The sequence below is a fragment of the Fusarium poae genome (assembly GCF_019609905.1).
Source record: "Fusarium poae strain DAOMC 252244 chromosome Unknown contig_1, whole genome shotgun sequence".
Taxonomy (NCBI): Eukaryota; Fungi; Ascomycota; class Sordariomycetes; order Hypocreales; family Nectriaceae; genus Fusarium; species Fusarium poae.
In genome coordinates, this window is record NW_025408659.1 from 345,301 (window position 1) to 364,326 (window position 19,026).

The window sequence follows — 19,026 nt, forward strand, 5'->3', positions numbered from 1 at the left end:
TGGATTAATAGCAAGACAAAGAAAGCGTTTGCGACGGGTGGCAGTGTCGGCGAGCTCGAAAGGTACCTCCGTCTCGAGCCACAGGATACGCAGGATGCTATCCAATGGTGGAGAGACCACAGGGCTTTGTTTCCTTCACTGAGCAGCTTTGCCCTGGATGTCTTTGCTATTCCAGCGATGGCGAGCGATTGTGAGAGACAATTCAGCCTAGCGAAGCTGACGTTGACTTCTCAGAGGCTCTCGATGGGCGCAGATACATTGGAACATGTTCAATGCCTCAAGAACTGGGTCAGGCAAGGCGGAGTAAGGTTAGGTAGTTGGGTGGGTAGCTGAGTGTTGGTGTACACAAGGGGGATGACTTCGGGTCGGGGTCCCCACTCACGGAATTGAAAAGGGTATCAATCAAATCAAACAAATCAACTTTGAGCTCGAGGGCTGTCAATCAAATCAACTTCGGGGCCAAAGTTGATTTGATTGACATATGATGAGCGCTGCGTGTGGATCCTAATTCAGCTCAGGTGTTTAGCCCGCAAAAGATCGCCCAAGCTCACCAGAAGAAAGTTGAAATGGAGGCGCAGAAGGGGGAGGAGGTTCTCCAGAAGAGAACTGAAAAGGCTCTGCGGCAGAAAAGAGTAGAGGAGCAAAAGCAACAGGTAGTAGAGAGGAAGAGGCAGCGGGAGGAGAAAAAGGAAAGAAAATGGCGGGAAAAAGAAACAAAGTGGCTTGAGAGAGAAGCAAACGGGCAGCTTCGGATTGAGATGAAGAAGCAGAATCAGCGGAGTATACAACCGAAGCATCAGGCACGGCAGAATGGCTCAGATGGTCTCGAAGAGAATGGGGGCATTCAGGACGAAATCATCGTCGTTCTTCCCACAATCACCCAACCCCCCGTATTATTCAAGCCACCCAACGAAGCATTAAGTACCCCAAATACAAAGACGTCGACGCCACCCAGCCATAAAACTCGGCCTAAAAGGCCTTCTTTAGTTGTCGAGAGCGGTCGGGAGGTAGTGGTGGCATATCGGGACTCGGGGCGATCGCAGCGGAACAGGAAACGACCGCGATGGCTTGATGACTTGGAAGTTAATTGAAATAAGTCTTAAGGAAATAATTATATCATCTTGGTAGTTTTAGCGCATTTTGAAAAGTGCTTGTTGAGCTATACTGAATTGAAGTCGCCCATGTAAGTTGGCAATAATCCGGCAGATCACCGGATCCGGCGGGTCACCGGGAAATCCCTTAAAGTCCACAACTGAAATCCGCAAAAGTCCGCACAATCGGAGCTCGTTTCAAAGTGATCCGGCTCTACCGTCCATAGAACCCCTATAAAAGATAGGCGTTTATAGCAATAGACAGAGAGATTTCAAGTTCTAATTCTCTTAACACCTGTTATCTACATCAGTTAGACACGTGCAATTAGTAGGCATTTTTCTTTACTCTGCTGCCTTTTAAACCTTTGGCTTATCCTCACATTTTTGTCTCTGCTACTACAGCCGCACCGACTACGTAAAGCCGGCAAAGATGGCTTCCCTTCCGAATCACCACGTTTTTCTCAGAAAACTTCTGTCCAAGAAGGTCCTCATTATCGGTGGTACCACCGGTGTGGGATTTTCTGTGGCTCGTGCTGTGCTTGAATATGGAGGCATTGCGATCATTTCCGGTTCTACGCCGTCTCGTCTTTTGTCAGCTGAGGACAGTCTGCGATCTCTATACCCAGATATCCCTGCGACTCGAGTCGCTGGGAAACTGGCCAACCTGTCAGACCCGGCCACGTGCGAAGCCCAGATAGTAGACCTGCTCGACTATGCCGTCCAGGCTGGGATCAACGACCAACGGATCGACCATGTTGTCTTCACTGCAGGGGATACCTTTGCGCTCGTCCCACTCAAAGAGTCGAGCGCGGAAAACGTCCTTAAGATAGCCCAAGTTCGATATACCGCAGCGGCCATCCTAGCGAAGTACCTGGTGGACGACAAATACATCGCAGCTGGCCCGGAGGCCTCGTTGACTCTTACTGCTGGTTCTGGAGCTACAAAGCCTTTTGGACGTGATTGGGCTCTCATAGCAGGCATGGGAGCTGGTATGGAGGGTCTTGTCCGAGGTTTGGCGATTGACCTTGCGCCCATTCGTGTAAATCTCGTCGTCTTAGGTCTTGTTGAAACGGATATGGTCCGGGATCGGTACGGGAAGGACGGTATTGCCTATATGGTAAGTCAGACACTAGTCGGAAAGGTTGCAAAGCCGGAAGATGTCGCAGAGGCGTATTTGTATTGTATGAAGGACCAATTCGTGACGGGGAAGGTGCTTAGCACGGATGGCGGTAGACTTCTAGTTTAGAAGCACTGACTTGATATCGACAATCAGAGAGAGCCTGAATTCAATAAGCCTTAGTTTTCCCCTAACTACCCTAAAATTATGCTCCAAAAGTCTGTAAACGCTGCCCCGCCAACAGGTTATCCACCACATAAACACAAACCGGTCCAACGTTTTCAATCATACACAACTTCGACAAATCATGTCGCAAAAGAAAGGAATTTTGTCCGTTATATGCGCCGGGCGCCAAAGTAACCAGCAACTTTGTGAGGTGGCTAGAGCTCTTATCGTTCAAGCTGTGGAGGGCGGGAGGTCATACCGAGATGTCGCGGAGGAGGCCGGATGTTCAGCCGCCGCAGCCTTCAAGATCTTTCAACGCTGGAAAACTCACCAAACCTTGGACAAAAAATGTCGTTCTGGGCGTCCCAGGAAACTCGCGGTTCAGCAGATTCGGTACGTATTAATAACTCTCAAACGCGACCGTAGGATCACATATGAATCGCTGGTTAATTATCTAGGTGGCAATATCTCACGAACAACAATACGCCGAGTTATCCGCCTCCATTACGGTCGCAAATGGAGGGCTATGCAACGGATACCGCTATTTAGAGAAACCGCTCGTCAGCGGCTTTCTTGGTGTCAAGCTTGGAAGGAAGATATCGAAGAATTGCTGGCGGTATGTCGTTTTGAAGTTCGCGGATGGACGCCGCTCGGGAATCTCTCATCTGACTTTCGGCACCTTCAGAACATTTTCAGCGACGAATCGTCAGTTCAATCGCAACCCAATTATAAACGAGGTTGGATATTCCGGAAGCCTCACGAGAAGTTTATGAAGGAATTAGTTAATGTGACAGTTCATGGAAAGTCACGATTATCGATCATGGTCTGGGGAGCTATCTGGAGAGGCGGCAAGTCTGATATCATCGTCATGATCCGCGATCAGACTGCACGAAGGAAAGGATATACTCCTACAAGTTATATACAGGCTTTGGAGGAAGGTTTACTTCCTATTTGGACCGGTTTTCGCCATTTTCAACAAGATAACGCTCGTATACACACATCGGAAGCTACAACGAACTGGCTGTTGGAAAACGGCATTTCCTGGATTGACTGGCCTGCTCACAGTCCTGATCTCAACCCAATTGAACACATTTGGAAGCAATTGAAGTTGAACATTCGCAAGATGTTTCCTCATTTAAATCTCTTAAAAAACAACGAAGTCGATAAAGCAAAGTTGATCGAATGTATCAAGTTGGCGTGGGCAGCAATTACATCAGAGCAGATTAATCGTCTGATTGACTCACTTCCCCGCCGACTTGACGCTTGCATTCGCGCGAGGGGATGGTATACAAAATATTGAAGAGAAAATTTAGGGCTTCAAAGTGATATGACTTTTATTATTATTGGAATTTAATTGAATTAATTGTGTATAAGTGAAGTTATCGCGGCTGAAGTACGGTAGTTGAGTTGCTACAGGGTGGGGTGTTTACAGACTTTTGGAGCATAATTTTAGCGAAAGTGGTAGACTTCAGTCTTCAGCTTCGAAAATCCCATCTCAAACCTTCAATGTCCAGAGGGGGCAGTTAGGGCAAAATGTCTTCAACTTACAGCTATTGGTCTAACAGACTCCAACAGAAACTTAATTTCCACGAGTTGCGGCTGACTACTATGGCTAATTGGCTATTCCGTGCATCACAAGGCGTCCAAAAATGTAAGTTGAAGGCGAAATCGGTAGTTTGAAGCTGCTCGTGATGATAGATTGACTATTGAATATCTGAAGGCCGGGGAAGTGACTGTTTGAGCACCCAGGCTATGCTGCTTTGCAGGACAATTCCCCATAACGTATTTGATAAGTGAGTGGGTCATCCAAGTGAGTGAGTCAGTATATGTTGAACGGATCGCGTGCGCCTTGATGTCCTTAATTGTATGTGTATTGTTCAACTTCCCCCCCCCCCCCCCCGCCTTCCTTGGAGAGGGGTCTGCTTATTATGCTTTCCTGAATGGGTCTAGGGTCGCCGACAGCTGACCGATAGGTCACACGATACCCCGTGCGGCCATCCTACTGTTCAACAGTAGTGGTTCCGACCCTTGCCCAGAGTCGCGCCCATGCCTCTTTCTCTTACCAGTTAACTTCGATACCAGGCGTAACAGGACCGCCAAACTGAAATCGATGGGCATGATGCGGTCATGCTCGTCGGTTTATACGACGATACTGCGGGGTTCCTACATTGTTAAAGCCGTGATCAGCAATCAGTTCGATTTATTGGCGGCGGCAGCAACCACCACAAACGGTTTTTGAGGGATTTAACACGCGGTGCGGGACTCCCTGCTATTGGCTCTTGGCATCCAATCAAAGACGGAACTAATGTTGCTTTGTTATCTGCAAGGGTTGAAAATATGCAGCCGCTTCCCTTTTCATCAATGCCCAGTTGACTCAAGAAAATGGAAAGGAGACAACATGGAGAGCACATCTAACCAACGCAAGAGATTGCCATGACACGGACTCATGTTCGTCATATATATTGCATGAATAACAAGGGTTTCTTTCTACTGGTATGCTGCATGTTCCTTCTTCAACTCACGTGTTGTTTCTTCTTACACGTTGTTTTCTCGCACACGGGTTGATGCTGGCTGATCTCTTCGTACCCAAGCCAATGACCACCTGCAGCAGAAGGCCTCATTATGAGAACTAATAGTTAGTCTTATTAATTCACCAACCACAATAACTAAAACGTTTCTCGATGGCTTTATTCGCAAGGTTCACTTGTCTTATATATATGAACTACTAGTGATTCATCGAAGCATTGAAAATGAAAGATGCGGTTTTTGTTGACACACAGCAAGATTTTCTCGTCTCCGCCAACTTGCGTACCTTTGCGAGACTTGAGCCGGCCGCTGCACCAACCTGCTGGGGGCATGTGGCCCACTCACTCATCGATTGCAAGATTATTTCAAGTAACAAATCCTTGTTGTGTTCCGAGGCTTGTTCTCCATGAACGGAAGGTATCATGACCCGAAAAAGCTGTTGCCTCTACGAACAGATTTGTTACATATCGACACACTCACATAACATTACGTGAGGACTACCAACGCCTGTTCTAACCAGGGGGGTGTATACCGTATCACATCCGCCGGTTTGGGAATGACTTGCTTCTTCTCTTGATATTTCTGCAAATGCCAAAGGGTGCAGAAGAACTAGGATCCGGGTTGATATGCTCCCCACCCTCCCACGTCAACAGGGAAGACAAATGAAGCCTTAATAATCTGACCAGGATTTCGGGGAGATTCCTGGTGATCTTGTGCGACTTTAATTTGATGGCCACCAGCGCGTTGACGTCCTGGCTTCTATTGATTAATCGATAATACGGCAACGAATCTCGAACTATTGTTGTGAGGTAATGAGATTGATTGATGATAAGGTTGAAGATCTAACTGCAGACAAGACATGTCCTTCCTAGCTATATATACATGACTGACGGATCGGACTATCTATATACCATCCATCATGTTCAACCTCAACACGAACCCCATGACCCTATTTTGCGGCGTTCGCTTACATTGATAAAGAAATATTCTCTGCTCGTTTTCCAGCCACCAAGGTCCCATTTCTCTTGGAACGTCCAGAGTGCGTGGCAGCTTAACTTTATAACGGGATTACGTGTATTGTACTCCCATCTAGATAAACGGTAACAAAGCGATACTCAATATGGTGATTCGATCGACAAGTTTGAGGTCGCAGGCGCCATCATCACAGAGCAGACCTGGTTTTGCCAAGACAGATTCTGGCCTTCCCAACACTCGATCTCAATGAAACAAACTGCCAAACAGGATAACAAGCTACCTCCCATATCTATGCTCGAGGATGGTCAATGCGCCGGATCTCAGGGTCAGGTGGATATAGGCAGTCTGGCCTCGATATTGCATACTGGACCTAAACTCCGACATGCCTCACGCCGCTCTTCGGAGTCCCCATTAGGAGGCGATCTAGTCTCACCTACCTCGACTTGGTAAGGGAAACTTCGTCACGGTGGTTCTGGCTACTATGGTAGCATTGTCCCGTATACTAACAGTAATGAAAGGATGCAGCCTGTCCCCGAAAAGACATTTGGCATCCGTGACATTCTCAACCCTCTGGAGACTCGACTGTTGGCTTCTGGATGCAATGGACCTGTCCATCCAGCGGCTCGTCCTTCTGACCATACGGTGTCGATTCAAACGCCCGGCCCCTTCCTTGGGCCATTCACAGGAGCTCAATCACTCCAACCAGGCCAGGCTGCATCAACTTCTTGTACAGGAACACCTCTTAAGTCAATGACACCTCTTGGAGCACCTGGCTCGGGACGTAATCCACCAATAGAATCGTTTTCTTTGCCCATATCAAGCAACACAATGCAGGAAGCTAGTCCGACCCAATATGATCGAGCCACAAATACTAGCCACGACCCGTTTCGCGTCTCTGATAGCAAGCAGACTTCCCTAGCTTTTGGTATCCCAACTGCTAAGCTACCGCTCCCGAGTCACGCCCCCCCGAATGACAGTGTTCTGCCATGGTCAGAAACACTACAAAGGCATGGAGCGGGAGGCCCCCCTTTTAGTGTCGAGGGACAGCACGCTATCATGACACTTCCCAGTCGTAACGAGTTTATTTCCGTTCACGTGGACGTTTCACATGGATCAAAGAAAGCAGATGAGAAGAGGCAAAAAAATGCCCAGGCTTCAACAAGGTATCGAAGGAAAAGGAAGATCATGCTGGAAGAAAACGATAAACAATTACAAGAGCTTCGGGATGGAATACGAACATTGGAAAGCATAAACGACGAACTAACACAGCAACTGGACTTCTACCGTGAAGACTGTAACCGCTTACGAGACATTGTTGCACAAACCGCATCAATGAGTGGCCTTGCTGCTGGCCCTCCATGTCCCACAATTTCAATAAGCAATTTCTATACAGAGACTGGGCCTGTGGCAAAAGGACCACCCGGGTCTATAGGATATGGCGGTGAAGAATTATTGTGCGAAAGCCTAGCCAAGCGCCCTCGGACCCAGTGATCGGAATGGTGTGTATTGTGCGCAGTAATGCTGGGTAAAATATATATTTATGAAACTTGGTTGTTCATTATTGATATGAGAGTTCTTCTCGGGTTTATATCTCTAGATGATTTCATCTAGGACTTTGAACTCTAAATCTAGGACTTTCAGTCTAACAGTCTAAACCCTGAAAAGAAGGGGGTCCCCGGATTTTCCAACATCCTCCAGAGGCTAAATAATTTCCATTCCATGGATTGGTTCTCGCTTGAACTCGATACTAAGGCATGTAGGATGCCAAGGTAATCCTCTCCCTCACCTGTGAGGCTGTGACCAGTAAACTCAAGCTAGACTCATTCCGCGCTTAGGAGTGTGTCGGCATACTGACAGAACAAAGTATAATACCGGAACGTACCCCGCTAGCCTGGCTCCGGCGCAGGTTACTAAGTTTGATGGTCCTAAAGGATACTATGTTGTGCCGGCAAGTCTTCCCTATTTGTCTGTTAGGTGCCTGGTCCGCCGCTTGCAGGCATTTGGCCACCGTTAAGCGATAGCAGATGTCATTATTGCGTCAGCCTGGTGGTTTGTATTTGCAAGGAATGGTCCGCGTAGCGCTCCGATGTTATTAATGGGGTCAGCCAAGTGGCTATGTAGAGCAACTTCTGCTCCACAACGCTTCGAGCTCTGCATTACAAGAATGTGCCAGCCCTCCCGTCGCTCCTTTACTCCCTAACATCACCAAAATTTCCGGTACTCTCCGATATATCATCAGGCCAAGAATGGTCGTATGGTCCATGCCTCGGTTGCGGCACCCAGACAGAGGGAACAACTTACTGCTCTAATTCTTGTCGGCTCTCAGAATGCGAGAAGGCGCCAGAACCGATGCACTGTTCAAGCTGGCCTTTTATACTTATTGCACCGTCCTCCTCGGCATCGCCAGCCCAAGAAGCTAAGCCATCGACCAAGGTAGAGAAGGAATTAAGAGTTTACAATATGTCATTAGACCAGTCGAAGATGCGGAGGAGATTGCATTAAACCCCGAAATACCTCTACTTCCCTGACTCGAGGGCTAACAACAGGGGACATATCTCACAATAGTGCCGCCATCAATGGTCTCCTCATGCCAACTCCATCAATCAACCACACAACCACTGGCTACCTATATATCTCTGTTGAGACTGTATGCTTAAGAAGGTCCGATCTGCCCGTGATTGGGATGCCGTTGCTATATAGTTGGGCTCAGGCTTGTCAACAAATAAATAAAATCAAATAAAATCGAGTCGAAATGAACTCAAATCAAATCAAATTTCGAGAGCCGAACTTATTTGGATATCTGGATTCATTTGAATTGAAGCACTGACCAACTGTCCCCACACCCTAGGTACTTGTCAGATACTGAGGTGAATTATATTCTTGTTCGTTGCCCCCTTTCTACTTGAGGTGTAAAGCAAGCTCTATGTGTCTTTGAATGAATGAATGAATGAATTTATTCCGCCCGGGAGGATACGCCTCATAGGGCCCACAACATTAAGTCTCGTTACATTCTTTTCCGACTTCTAGCCCTATAACCCTCAAACATCACAATCCCTACTCCTCGCCACATTTCCCAGCCTCGCTTGTCCCTGCGACAGGCCTGCTTGAAGGCCAAATTCTCCAAGTGTTCAGCGTCCCATCTTCAGCGGCTGAAGCCTGGTCTGTCTACCAGAGGCTGTACTATATTAGTTCTTGCTGCATTATATCGTTTGGTTTGTTAGTATATCTTGTATGTTATCATGTCCGTGCGAAAGAGGGGTGGTGGATGGTAATGTCTAACAAATTCATGACCCAATTTCGCCACGCTCTGCCGAGACTAATAAGATGCCGGTAAAGTACGTGACCTGGCCAAGTCCAGTATTTTCATACAGTCGTTCATTTCATTATGATTTGTGATTAAAATTCCTATTCATCAAAGTTCCCTCACACATGTGCGCAAGTAGTGCAGGAATGAGAAACACCTAGGGCATTAGGGACCTACCCTTTTGCGTACAATGATGAGTATAAACTCTGCCCCTACCCCACCTTAACACCACGGTTTGCATCCTTGGCGTCTAGTTCGACTTTGCCAATATCGAGCAGCAGCTTGACGATTGTCTCGTGCCCCTTCTCTGCCGCCTGCCATAACGGCGTCCGTCCATCCTTATCCTTGACGTCTGGGTCGACTTTGGCAGTATGGAGCAGCAGCTTGACCATTGCCTCACGCCCATTCCCTGCCGCCAACCCCAGCGGTCTCCATCCGCCCTTGTCCTTGATAAGTAAATCTACCATTCCTTTTAGCTTGTCCATATCTCCTCTTATCGAATGGTCGGGACCTGGGCAAGCGAAGTCTAGGGCACCCATTGTTGTCAATTGTCTCTCAATAATCTCCATTGCTTTTCGGAGATTTTCCCCTGCCTCATCTTTTCCCATGTCTTGTAGTGCCACTCCAGTATTCCATAATCTGGTCACTTTATCCAGACAATATTCCAGCTCTGTATTTGAGCACTTCGAAACTAGGGTACCCATGAAGTGTTCGTAGTCTTCCCCATCCTGCGACTCGCCTGGATACATATTCCAGTTCCAGACAAGTAGGAAATCATGTGGGAAGGTTGTTATCAATCGTAAAGGCTTCGACTTGGTGTCACTGCTCGCATCTTGTAGATCGTCCGGAGGGGAACTGAAATCATTATAACGACCCAATAATCGTTGCATAACCTAATGATTGTAGGCCTTGACGCTCCTTGTAGAAGGCAGACAACATCCCCTACATGGACAGATTTCGCTGAGGCCTGTAAGGTCCAGGGAGAACCCGGCCCCCTATAGCCAGACGCATTCTTCCATGTAATGCCCACGTGCTGTCTGTCTTCCCAATCAGTGTCTATTTCGACTGAAGACACTTCGCCTAGAACGCAACCCTTGCCCCTGATTACCTCTATCTCCTTATCATCCCAAGTGTCTACAGACACTCGTTTAGAGAAGAAGTTGATGAGTTGCTGGAATAGTCGTCCCCATGAAATCTCATAGTTGGCCGATAACCCTGCGATGCTAGTATCATCAGAGCTCATGCCGAGCAAGGCATAAACCTTGTCGCGGCGGTCAGTTGCTTTGCGAGTGTGATACATATCTACCAGCTCACCTAGAGGGCATATGCCCAGGGAAAACCTGCCTGACCGACCAGTTGCGCATCTAGGCCGGAAGGCCGCACCCCTTATGAGATAGGATACTGAACGGATCAGAGACGACAGGTCCGGGCGGGTTTCATAGGATAGGTTCAACTTGCTTAGGCCTGAACAGAACGCATATCCGCTAATCTCGGTGGGACCACATTTGATCAGTACATTTCGGGCCGCGGCAACTTCCTGAAGTACCTGAATCGACTTTGTCAGTAATCTCTGTCCATGTTGGTAGACGCCTGTTTCCTTACCCAGATGCGTTGAAACCATGGCCCCTCAAGCAGTTTAAGGATTGCACTTTCGTTAATTGAGGGCTTCGTAGGTGAGGGCTTCGTACGCTGCTCTGCTGCTATGCGTATTTCTTCGAGTGCTTGACCGCTGTCGGGTGTCGCTCCTCCAAGCCAAACAATCACACGGCTTGCTTTGGTATAGATCTTCGCCATAGACTGGACTTGCTGTCCCTTTTCCTTTAGGCATCGTTGGTTGATGCAAATAGCGTCTATCCATATGGTTCGTTCAATGGAGCGATCTCGAAGATGTGATAGCGCCGCGTAAAGGTTTTCCCCGACTGGCAAGTCGCAGCCGTCTATAGAAATAGACCGAGGCTTGTTCTCAGAGGCCCATACGTAGGACAGAGCCTCGTACGGGCGAGTGCTTTCTGAGTCCGCTAGGGCGCAGTCAAAGAGCTGACATTGTATGGGGGCATGCCCGTCTTGATGAGGCAATAGCCGAAGCAAGCGAACACTACCCTCCGGCAAAGAAGGGTAACAGTACAAGGGCGATGGAAGAGACATGACATACCGGAGCTCGAACTGTGGGTGTTGAGATTTCCGAAGTTGTGATTGTTGACCTTCTTTATCGCTCGTTCAGTGCTGCCTAAAGAAACTTGCTTCAGGCTCCAGCTTAGGGGGCTACCAATCGTAAATGCGGGTTCACCCGTTGCCTTGGCGTCCATGCCCGGAATTATGTATACAGCTGCACAGGACCATAGCGGAGTGATGGATGTTACGCGACACTGAAGGACAGAGGATGCATGGCGACCACACCAACTACTGATGTAACCCCTGCGCTGAAAGGATCACAATGTGTAATAGGTAGGGGTAAGAAATATACGGACAAACGGAAGGCTGCTGGCTGCAACTGGCAACTGCCATGGAACGAGAAAGGTCAAGATTCACTGTATCATTTCCGTACAGCCCGCAGGGGTCTCGAATGTTGGACCGGTACAGAGGTCTAATTCATATTTAATCCTAGAGAAAAGATAGCGAAAAAAGAAAGAAAAAAGCTCAGTATCGCGTCAACATTTGAAACCCCTGCCGGTTATACAATCGAGTCCACAACGACAACGACAACCATGCTTTGAGGGATATCTTGGCTCTAACCGATATTTGACCCACAGTTCTGCCGCGACTCACGCCTCATAGGACACTCTTCGCCTTACCTTTATCAACCCCACAATGCTGACGTTGCTTTCGTCCCGACACTCTGGTACCGCGGTGGGGAGAGGTTGGGCTTGGCTCTGGATTGAGGCTTTTTCCCCCCTCTTTCTGTTTTGCGGCAAGGACGAGGGATGACCGACATTGTCATGCTCACACACGGCAATCAACGGCACAAAATCATTTGTCAGCGAACTGGGCTCCCGCCTGGGACATCGTTCGTTCAAAGATAGACTGGTCTACGTGGAAGTGATGCGGTCCAGAAAATGACAATTCATCACTGGCGGTCGTCGATTTCGGCCCAAGAGATTAGCAGTCCTGGACACTGACGGAATGTGCCTAGCTTCGGTCTGACCGCTTCATGTCCACATTGGCCGCTAGTCAGTTTTAGCTTTGTCGTTAGCTCACATGACATTACAGCGAAGCACACCATGTGTACTGGATGCATCAACGCGTGAAGGTGGTACGCAGACGAGAAAGCTCAGAGGTCAACGTCAACAGGGATACGACGAAAAGAAGGCAGTACTTACGGCTGATACGATGGGCTTTTACCTGTTACGTAATTGTAATGACGGCACTGATACCACTTCTCCATATCCTGGCCGTAAGAAGCGTTTTCTTGTATATGTCGCCTTACATCTCATGAGTTGTGGGTGGGGTGGGTTCACGAGACGGGTCAAAGGTAGCGAGAAGCTTCTTGACGTGGCAAATGCACTAGTGCCTCCGCAGCAGGTTTGGTAACGTCAACCATCATATGCTGACTGACTCAAACTAGACACTGAATATAGTGTAAAACTTAGTAGCATGATATAAAACAACACATTAAGAGTTTAAGACTTGCCTTACTTATATTTCCATAACTTCTCTTAGCTGGTTGTTGGTATATTCGTCTTGGAAGTTGCTGACCTCGTCGTCGACCCCCGAGTATTACAGCCAATTAGAATCTAGTGGACACATGGGGTACCGATTCAGCCAATTACTAAACTTTGCGGGCAAAATCTACCCCTTTTCGGATATATGGGGCCTTTATGTAGCCAATCATTGAATTTTGCGGGCAAAATTCGTCCAGTTTTAGCTAGTGCAGAAATACCCCTCCAAGATGTTGTACAGGGTAGTACAGGGTATGAGACTGTGCCCGGCTTGCTTAGTCATTTGATTCGGTTGACCGGACGATGACAAAACATAAAACGTCAATCAAAAAAACAACAAGGCGTTCCCCAGTACTAACCATCAACGACAAGCGCGTCAAAATGCAACTTGCAGACATCAACAGTTGGCTACATGGAATAAAAAAAAGTCCCAACGACGCAAGCGACAATTTGGCCATTTTTTCGGCTTGTGACGGTCAACAACAGCCTGATCAGTATCTTCCTCCATCCCCTCCTGATTCTCGGAATAAGATAAGGAAACTAGCCATGGAAGATAATGGCGAACCAGCGTCTAAGAGACATAAGGGACAGCCTGATTCTGACAGAACACCCCGAGCTCCACGAAGTCGACAAGTTAAAGGTTTCCCACAGGCAACAGGCTCTCCGGGTTTTGCCTTGCTGCCCGATTCAACATCGCAATCAACGCAATCACAAGCATCAGGACGATCATCACCTTCAAAACAACTTGCAACCCTTGAAATTGATCCAAAAGGAATTATACCACGTTCTTTTACGATGAGTGATTCGCGATTGCCACCTAACCTTGGCCAGATACTTGAGGATCTCCAAGATCTCAAAGACAGCGCCTTTGGAATAATCTCAAGTGATTGGCAAGAAAACATCACGAATCGAGCAAAAACGGAGCCCCAGATGGGTAGGATACGGCCATACATGTTTGCTCCAGCAGCCGATCGCGACAAATTTGGACCAACGCCTTCCCTCGACGATGTCCTCATCTTAACCGACGAGGCCAGAAGTTGTCATGATAGAAAGCAAAACGAAGCTGGATGGAACATGATGGTGCATTACCCTTTGTTGTTCAAAGCTGTCTACGGTTCACGGAAGCAAAGCCAGCTATTGGGAGTCGCACCTTGCACAACGGCAAAGATCATGCAAGAATATCTACCATCAGCATCGCAAGCCAAGATGGTTGACTTTTGCATCTACCTAGACCCTAAGAGCGATGCAATGGCGATAGAGAACGCTCGAAGCATCCTTCCCTGCGGATATATCAACCACACCGACTTTTATACACTGCGAGATCAGCCAATCGCTCTCAGTATCGAGACCAAGGCTCTGACGAGTACATCAGCGGGTTCGGCCGAGTTGCAAATAGGAACGTGGCAGTCTGCCCAATGGCGGTTCTTGGAAGATCTAGTGTCGCGGAATGGTGGCTCCTTGGATGGCCTGTCGTTCTTACCAGCCATTATTGTTCAGGGACACCAATGGAGTTTTGCTGCGACGACAAGAGAAGGACAAAGAACAGTCTTGTGGCTTCCTTTCCAGTTTGGATCCACAGAGAATGTATTAGGTGTATATAAGACGGTATTGGGGTTGCAGAAGATATGCCGCTGGGTTGATGGTGTGTTTTGGCCATGGTATAGGAAGAATGCGCTGGGTATACTTGAAGTTGGTGGATAAGTATCATGCGTGTAAAATTTGATGATAAACATTTGGGGATTCTGGAGTTTCAGCGGCTAATGTACTAAGGACTGCTTGTAATCTAGTAAATTATACATCTTCCGTCCGTGCGTTGACCCCATGTTTCGATGATTCTACGTGCCGTATTGTGCCTAACGGTCGGGCCATTTGTAACGTACTCTTTGGAATTTTGCGGTCACAGTACTAGCCATTTTGGGATTTCGCGGTCAAGTTTATGGCCGCTTTCGCAATTTGTTTCATTGTTTCGTCGCGTACTTCGCGGATCAGGGCTTGCATCACTACCCCAACGTTACCGGACAAATTCTCCATCCCCTTCGTGGTGAGCTTTCGCGGCCGATCTGATTTGCGCGTGCTGGAATCCCGAGGACCGGCGTCCTCGGAGGTCACGATGATACTATCCGCAACCGCGTCCATCGCGCCGTTCCGCGTCGCGTCGGACCCCGCTTGACTCTCCAACAGGTTACCACGGCGACGTTAACAAAGATTGTAAAGATTGTAAAGATTGTCGGGTTGTGATTAAGTAGACTATCAAGCTTGGTGGTGCTTGACTACGTAAGCAGGATGCAATTGGCGGTTTGTGTTGTGAGACCGACCATCAGCAACCGAATAGTACAACAAATCAAAAATAAAGGAAATAACTTTTAAATTCCATCCTGAGTTTATCTCTTTCCCCACTTTTTTTCCATTTCAAACTCCCATCGTGACAGCTGAATGAATGCTTTGCCGTGGTTTGGGCGCCAGATGCTATCTTATCTTTCGGGCTATGATTGATCCAGCCGCGACCCCGCCTTTTTGGCACAAGCTCAAGGACTGTGGATGTCAGACTACCTTATTATTTTGACCTTTATCTTTCTCTAAATGCCCAAGAGTTGAGCTCAGTGCTAATTATTCGCGAAGCTACTGTCGATAACTCATACTGACCGGCTACGCAAGAGAAATATTGCCTGGTTTCTACCCATCATTGAAACACAATACGTCCGTGTCTCGCGATCTCCTCAACGTCACCGAAAATTGTTCATGTTGATGTTCTTGATCAGGCTGCAGCAGAAAGATCTGGATCCAATGCTTGCGAATAATAGTCAATACGACCTCTAAGATCGGTTGCTTAAGCTTGAGTGATCAAGTTGCACAACATAAAACATTTCCGACCACGCAATATATTGTTTGAGACTTTACGCAAGCCGTCATGAGTGTTGCGAGAGTTTGTGTTGAATGTTGGAGGGTTCACCCTCAGCTTTAGGATTAAGGTTTAGGATTAAAGTTTGAAATCCTAAACTTAGATCATAGGACTTTCATCTAGGACTTTCATCTAGGACTTTCTAGGACTCAAGTCCTAGAAGGAACCAGCCGAAGATATAAGGTCTCAATAGTCCTTCGATTTCGAGAGGATGAAGCAATACACACGATTCACCTTAATATCTGACAGTTTGGTACCGCCTTCTTCATCACTGGCTTGAACACAGCGCTTGGCAAGCTCGTAGGCTAGATGCTCCGATATGCCCTTCTTAACGAGGGATGCGTGCCACTGGTCGAAAAACGTCTTCAGCTTCCTCTCGTATCTGGAGAGGGTCTTAGGCAGATCAGTGAGACTCCGCTCATCCGGCGCCTCGGATGGCGGCAATGTATGTTGTGTCAACAAGCCAGCAGTGTCTGTACTTGGGATGGTGTGGGAGGTGGAATCCGGAAGGAAGCTGGACGGCAGACTGCTGTGCACATCGGCGTCAGGATCTTGTCCAGAGCGAAGTGTCTTTCGCGAGACAGGCTGGCTTGACTTAGCTCCTGACGCGTCAAGGCCATCGGCAACGAATAAGCCCGTGTCCGAAAACACTGTCGAACCCTTGTCACTTCTGGGAGCCGTGGTACCTCTGCCGTTCAGAGCGTGGCGCGCAGACGATCCGAGCCTTCCGGGTTGAGATTTGGATGTGCTGAAAGAATCTCCTGCGTAGTTGGGCAAGCGGACACGCTTAGTAGACTCTGCTGTAACAGCAGCCGATGGAACTATCGTCCTTTTTCTGCCTGTTGGTGGCATATCGCTGGTCTGCCTCTTGATGATTGTGACTTCTTTCCATGGCCTCCTCCTTCCTCCTGTTGTATATGAGGGTATATGAGGGAGGAAAGGGGTTTAAAATGAAGCAATGAGTGTATTCGTAATCTCCCAGAGCTGCCGGGGTATGTTGCGCTGCTCAAACGGTTTCGATTGGTCTCCTTGTTGGAACCAACTGCTTATCACACATGTGATAGCATGCTAGACATCATAAGTGTGGAAGGAAATTACTCAAGTTGCATCCAATTTAATAAATAAACTTAGTGCTACAGGTGCGCGGAACTGTAAAGGGATGTTCAAGGCATCTGTCATTTACGAGTGTCTTTTACTATTGACTACCCTAGACTTAGCGCATTACATCTTCATGGCAAAGCCCAGGGGATATTCTAAACTAGGACAACAGCCATTACTACGTATCAAGAATCCAAATCACCATCTTAATCATGGCTCCAGAGCGTCAGAAAGCCAAAGGGACGTCAAGAACGCGATCTAAGTCCAAGAGTTGCAAGGGAAGAGGTGTTTCTTCCTCCCGCTCGTCCGCGTCCGGCTTCTGTGCAACCCGACCTCAAGACACCATCCTGCGATACCTACAGTCAAGTTCGCCTCTACCCGTAGCTTCCGAAAGAAGAACGTCTCCAAGAGAAGCAAGCTCTGGCACGCTACGTTCGGATTTCTCCTCTGCCACCAGCAACACCGAAGGCCTCGTCGCAGCAGGCACTGCGTTCCCCGAGCCATTATCATCATCATCTGTAAGGTAGAATGTGTCACCATCGATCGATGAGTCCTCCGGGAATGTCAGGTCGCGACGAGGGAGGCATTTGTACGAGCGGCCCTCATCTAGATCTCCAGTTAGACAGCACTACGGCGGAAAAGAATATATACCAGGTGCGGTTTGTCAGACACGAACCTTGACATGCTAAAACTGACATGAAATCAATTTGATCTAGACTCAATAGATGATGGCATGACAGAAATAGCTGCCCCGGACGGCGAAATGTCGCTAAATGGCCAGTCGCCAGTATTCGGCCCCGATATGCAGATGGATTCGGCCGATGAGTATGGCAGGTCATGGTATATGCGTTCAACACCTCCACGTAGTCATGAGTCTTACCCAGGTCAAATACTCAATCTCTACACAGTACAGTCGGCCTGCTAACCATCGGCCCTAGACGGCATGATAAACAGGGCAAATGATGAACGACGCGAAAATAGTGTTACCCGAAGCGAGCATCCTCTAAGCGAGACACATGACGAAGAGCGAGCGGACCCCATTGCTGCGGAACTGCCTACACGTCAGGAAATATATAACTGGGTTGAAGAGGAAGAGCTGGACGAAGGGGAGAAACTGGCTCGGCGCATCGTCTATATCCTCACCGCTGGTCTTGTGTCATGTCCGGCGGATCAACACAAGAACCAGGACGCATCACACCTCGCAACTTGCCGCCGCCATCTACACCTCCGTGAGACGTGGGCTGGGTCCAGCGCCAGAGTCAGTGGGTCGTCCTTCGCCGAGCGAGAGGAGCAGTCACGACAGTTCGGCCTAGACCGGACCGTCCGACCCCTTGATGCTTCAGTCACGGGCCTCCGTCGCGACCAGCTGCCTTCAGCCAGCCGGCTCGAGGCCCAATTCGCGGACTGGCACGAAGACAAAGACTGGTCAGATGCCGAGATCTGCCTCCACCAAGACGACGTGTCGCAGCGGAAGCTGGCGCCCACCGTTCACGACATCGACAGCTTCCTACATATCACGAAAGATCCGCGCAGCCTGCGAGGGCCTTTGAACATATGTATCACGGCCCAGCCAAGCCTCCTCCTCTCCAAATCCATTCACGTCCGCGTGCCCATACGGGTGGGAGAGAAGATCAAGCAGGTCCCGATCAGACATCTCAGTAATCAATATATATTTATTGTTATGGGCATATTTATTGTTATGCTTACCATGCAGGACCACCTAATGGATAACCAAAATTTCACTCCGCCCATATAAAATCCAAATTTTAATGCGTGCACAAAACACCAGGTCGTCAATTAAAAAGTGAAGCTTTGGAGAGAGACTCTGTAAAATTGATCGAATTTTACTCTCTGCGTGGTTTTTTGATCTCCCGACCGCTCCGTGTGCGCTGGCAGTGCTTTGTTACGACCCTAAAATCGTCACTTTCGTCCTCTGGCCTGACACCCACCTCAATCACCGACTCGACCTCCTCATCCACATCCACCTCTATTTCTGCCTCCTTTAAGTCAGGAAGAGCTTCTCCAGCCGCTAGAGTCTCCGCCAGAGCCATGAATCGTCGGTTCGGGTTCGGTACCGCCTTTCTTTTCTTCCCTCGCCGCACCTGGACCATCTGCTCCTCGAGGCCAGTAATTCGCGCATTCTGAACGGCCACCTTCATCTCTAAAGCTTCTAAACCCTTTGCGATCTTACTGTA

At 48.4% G+C, this 19,026-nt stretch overlaps 7 protein-coding genes across 7 annotated transcripts; 5 read left to right on the plus strand and 2 right to left on the minus strand.

The window, feature by feature from the left end:
* Positions 1-1,521: 1,521 nt before the first annotated feature.
* On the plus strand, positions 1,522-2,337 carry FPOAC1_012916 (uncharacterized protein; the record flags this gene model as incomplete). The annotated part of the gene is made up of 1 exon (XM_044857259.1): positions 1,522-2,337. One exon carries the CDS (start codon positions 1,522-1,524, stop codon positions 2,335-2,337), a length of 816 nt encoding a protein of 271 aa, XP_044701442.1.
* A 3,783-nt stretch (positions 2,338-6,120) lies between these two features.
* FPOAC1_012917 (uncharacterized protein) lies at positions 6,121-7,365 on the plus strand (the record flags this gene model as incomplete). Its single annotated transcript, XM_044857260.1, has 2 exons — positions 6,121-6,320; positions 6,393-7,365. 2 exons carry the CDS (start codon positions 6,121-6,123, stop codon positions 7,363-7,365), a joined length of 1,173 nt encoding a protein of 390 aa, XP_044701443.1.
* Positions 7,366-9,390: 2,025 nt separating this feature from the next.
* On the minus strand, positions 9,391-11,484 carry FPOAC1_012918 (uncharacterized protein; the record flags this gene model as incomplete). Its single annotated transcript, XM_044857261.1, has 4 exons — positions 9,391-10,033; positions 10,186-10,724; positions 10,781-11,196; positions 11,331-11,484. The coding sequence occupies 4 exons, from the start codon at positions 11,482-11,484 to the stop codon at positions 9,391-9,393; spliced, it is 1,752 nt and encodes a 583-aa protein (XP_044701444.1).
* A 1,896-nt stretch (positions 11,485-13,380) lies between these two features.
* FPOAC1_012919 (uncharacterized protein) lies at positions 13,381-15,034 on the plus strand (the record flags this gene model as incomplete). The annotated part of the gene is made up of 2 exons (XM_044857262.1): positions 13,381-14,384; positions 15,016-15,034. 2 exons carry the CDS (start codon positions 13,381-13,383, stop codon positions 15,032-15,034), a joined length of 1,023 nt encoding a protein of 340 aa, XP_044701445.1.
* An 885-nt stretch (positions 15,035-15,919) lies between these two features.
* On the minus strand, positions 15,920-16,585 carry FPOAC1_012920 (uncharacterized protein; the record flags this gene model as incomplete). Its single annotated transcript, XM_044857263.1, has 1 exon — positions 15,920-16,585. One exon carries the CDS (start codon positions 16,583-16,585, stop codon positions 15,920-15,922), a length of 666 nt encoding a protein of 221 aa, XP_044701446.1.
* Positions 16,586-17,043: 458 nt separating this feature from the next.
* On the plus strand, positions 17,044-17,358 carry FPOAC1_012921 (uncharacterized protein; the record flags this gene model as incomplete). Its single annotated transcript, XM_044857264.1, has 1 exon — positions 17,044-17,358. The coding sequence occupies one exon, from the start codon at positions 17,044-17,046 to the stop codon at positions 17,356-17,358; it is 315 nt and encodes a 104-aa protein (XP_044701447.1).
* Positions 17,359-17,774: 416 nt separating this feature from the next.
* On the plus strand, positions 17,775-18,587 carry FPOAC1_012922 (uncharacterized protein; the record flags this gene model as incomplete). Its single annotated transcript, XM_044857265.1, has 1 exon — positions 17,775-18,587. One exon carries the CDS (start codon positions 17,775-17,777, stop codon positions 18,585-18,587), a length of 813 nt encoding a protein of 270 aa, XP_044701448.1.
* Positions 18,588-19,026: the final 439 nt, after the last annotated feature.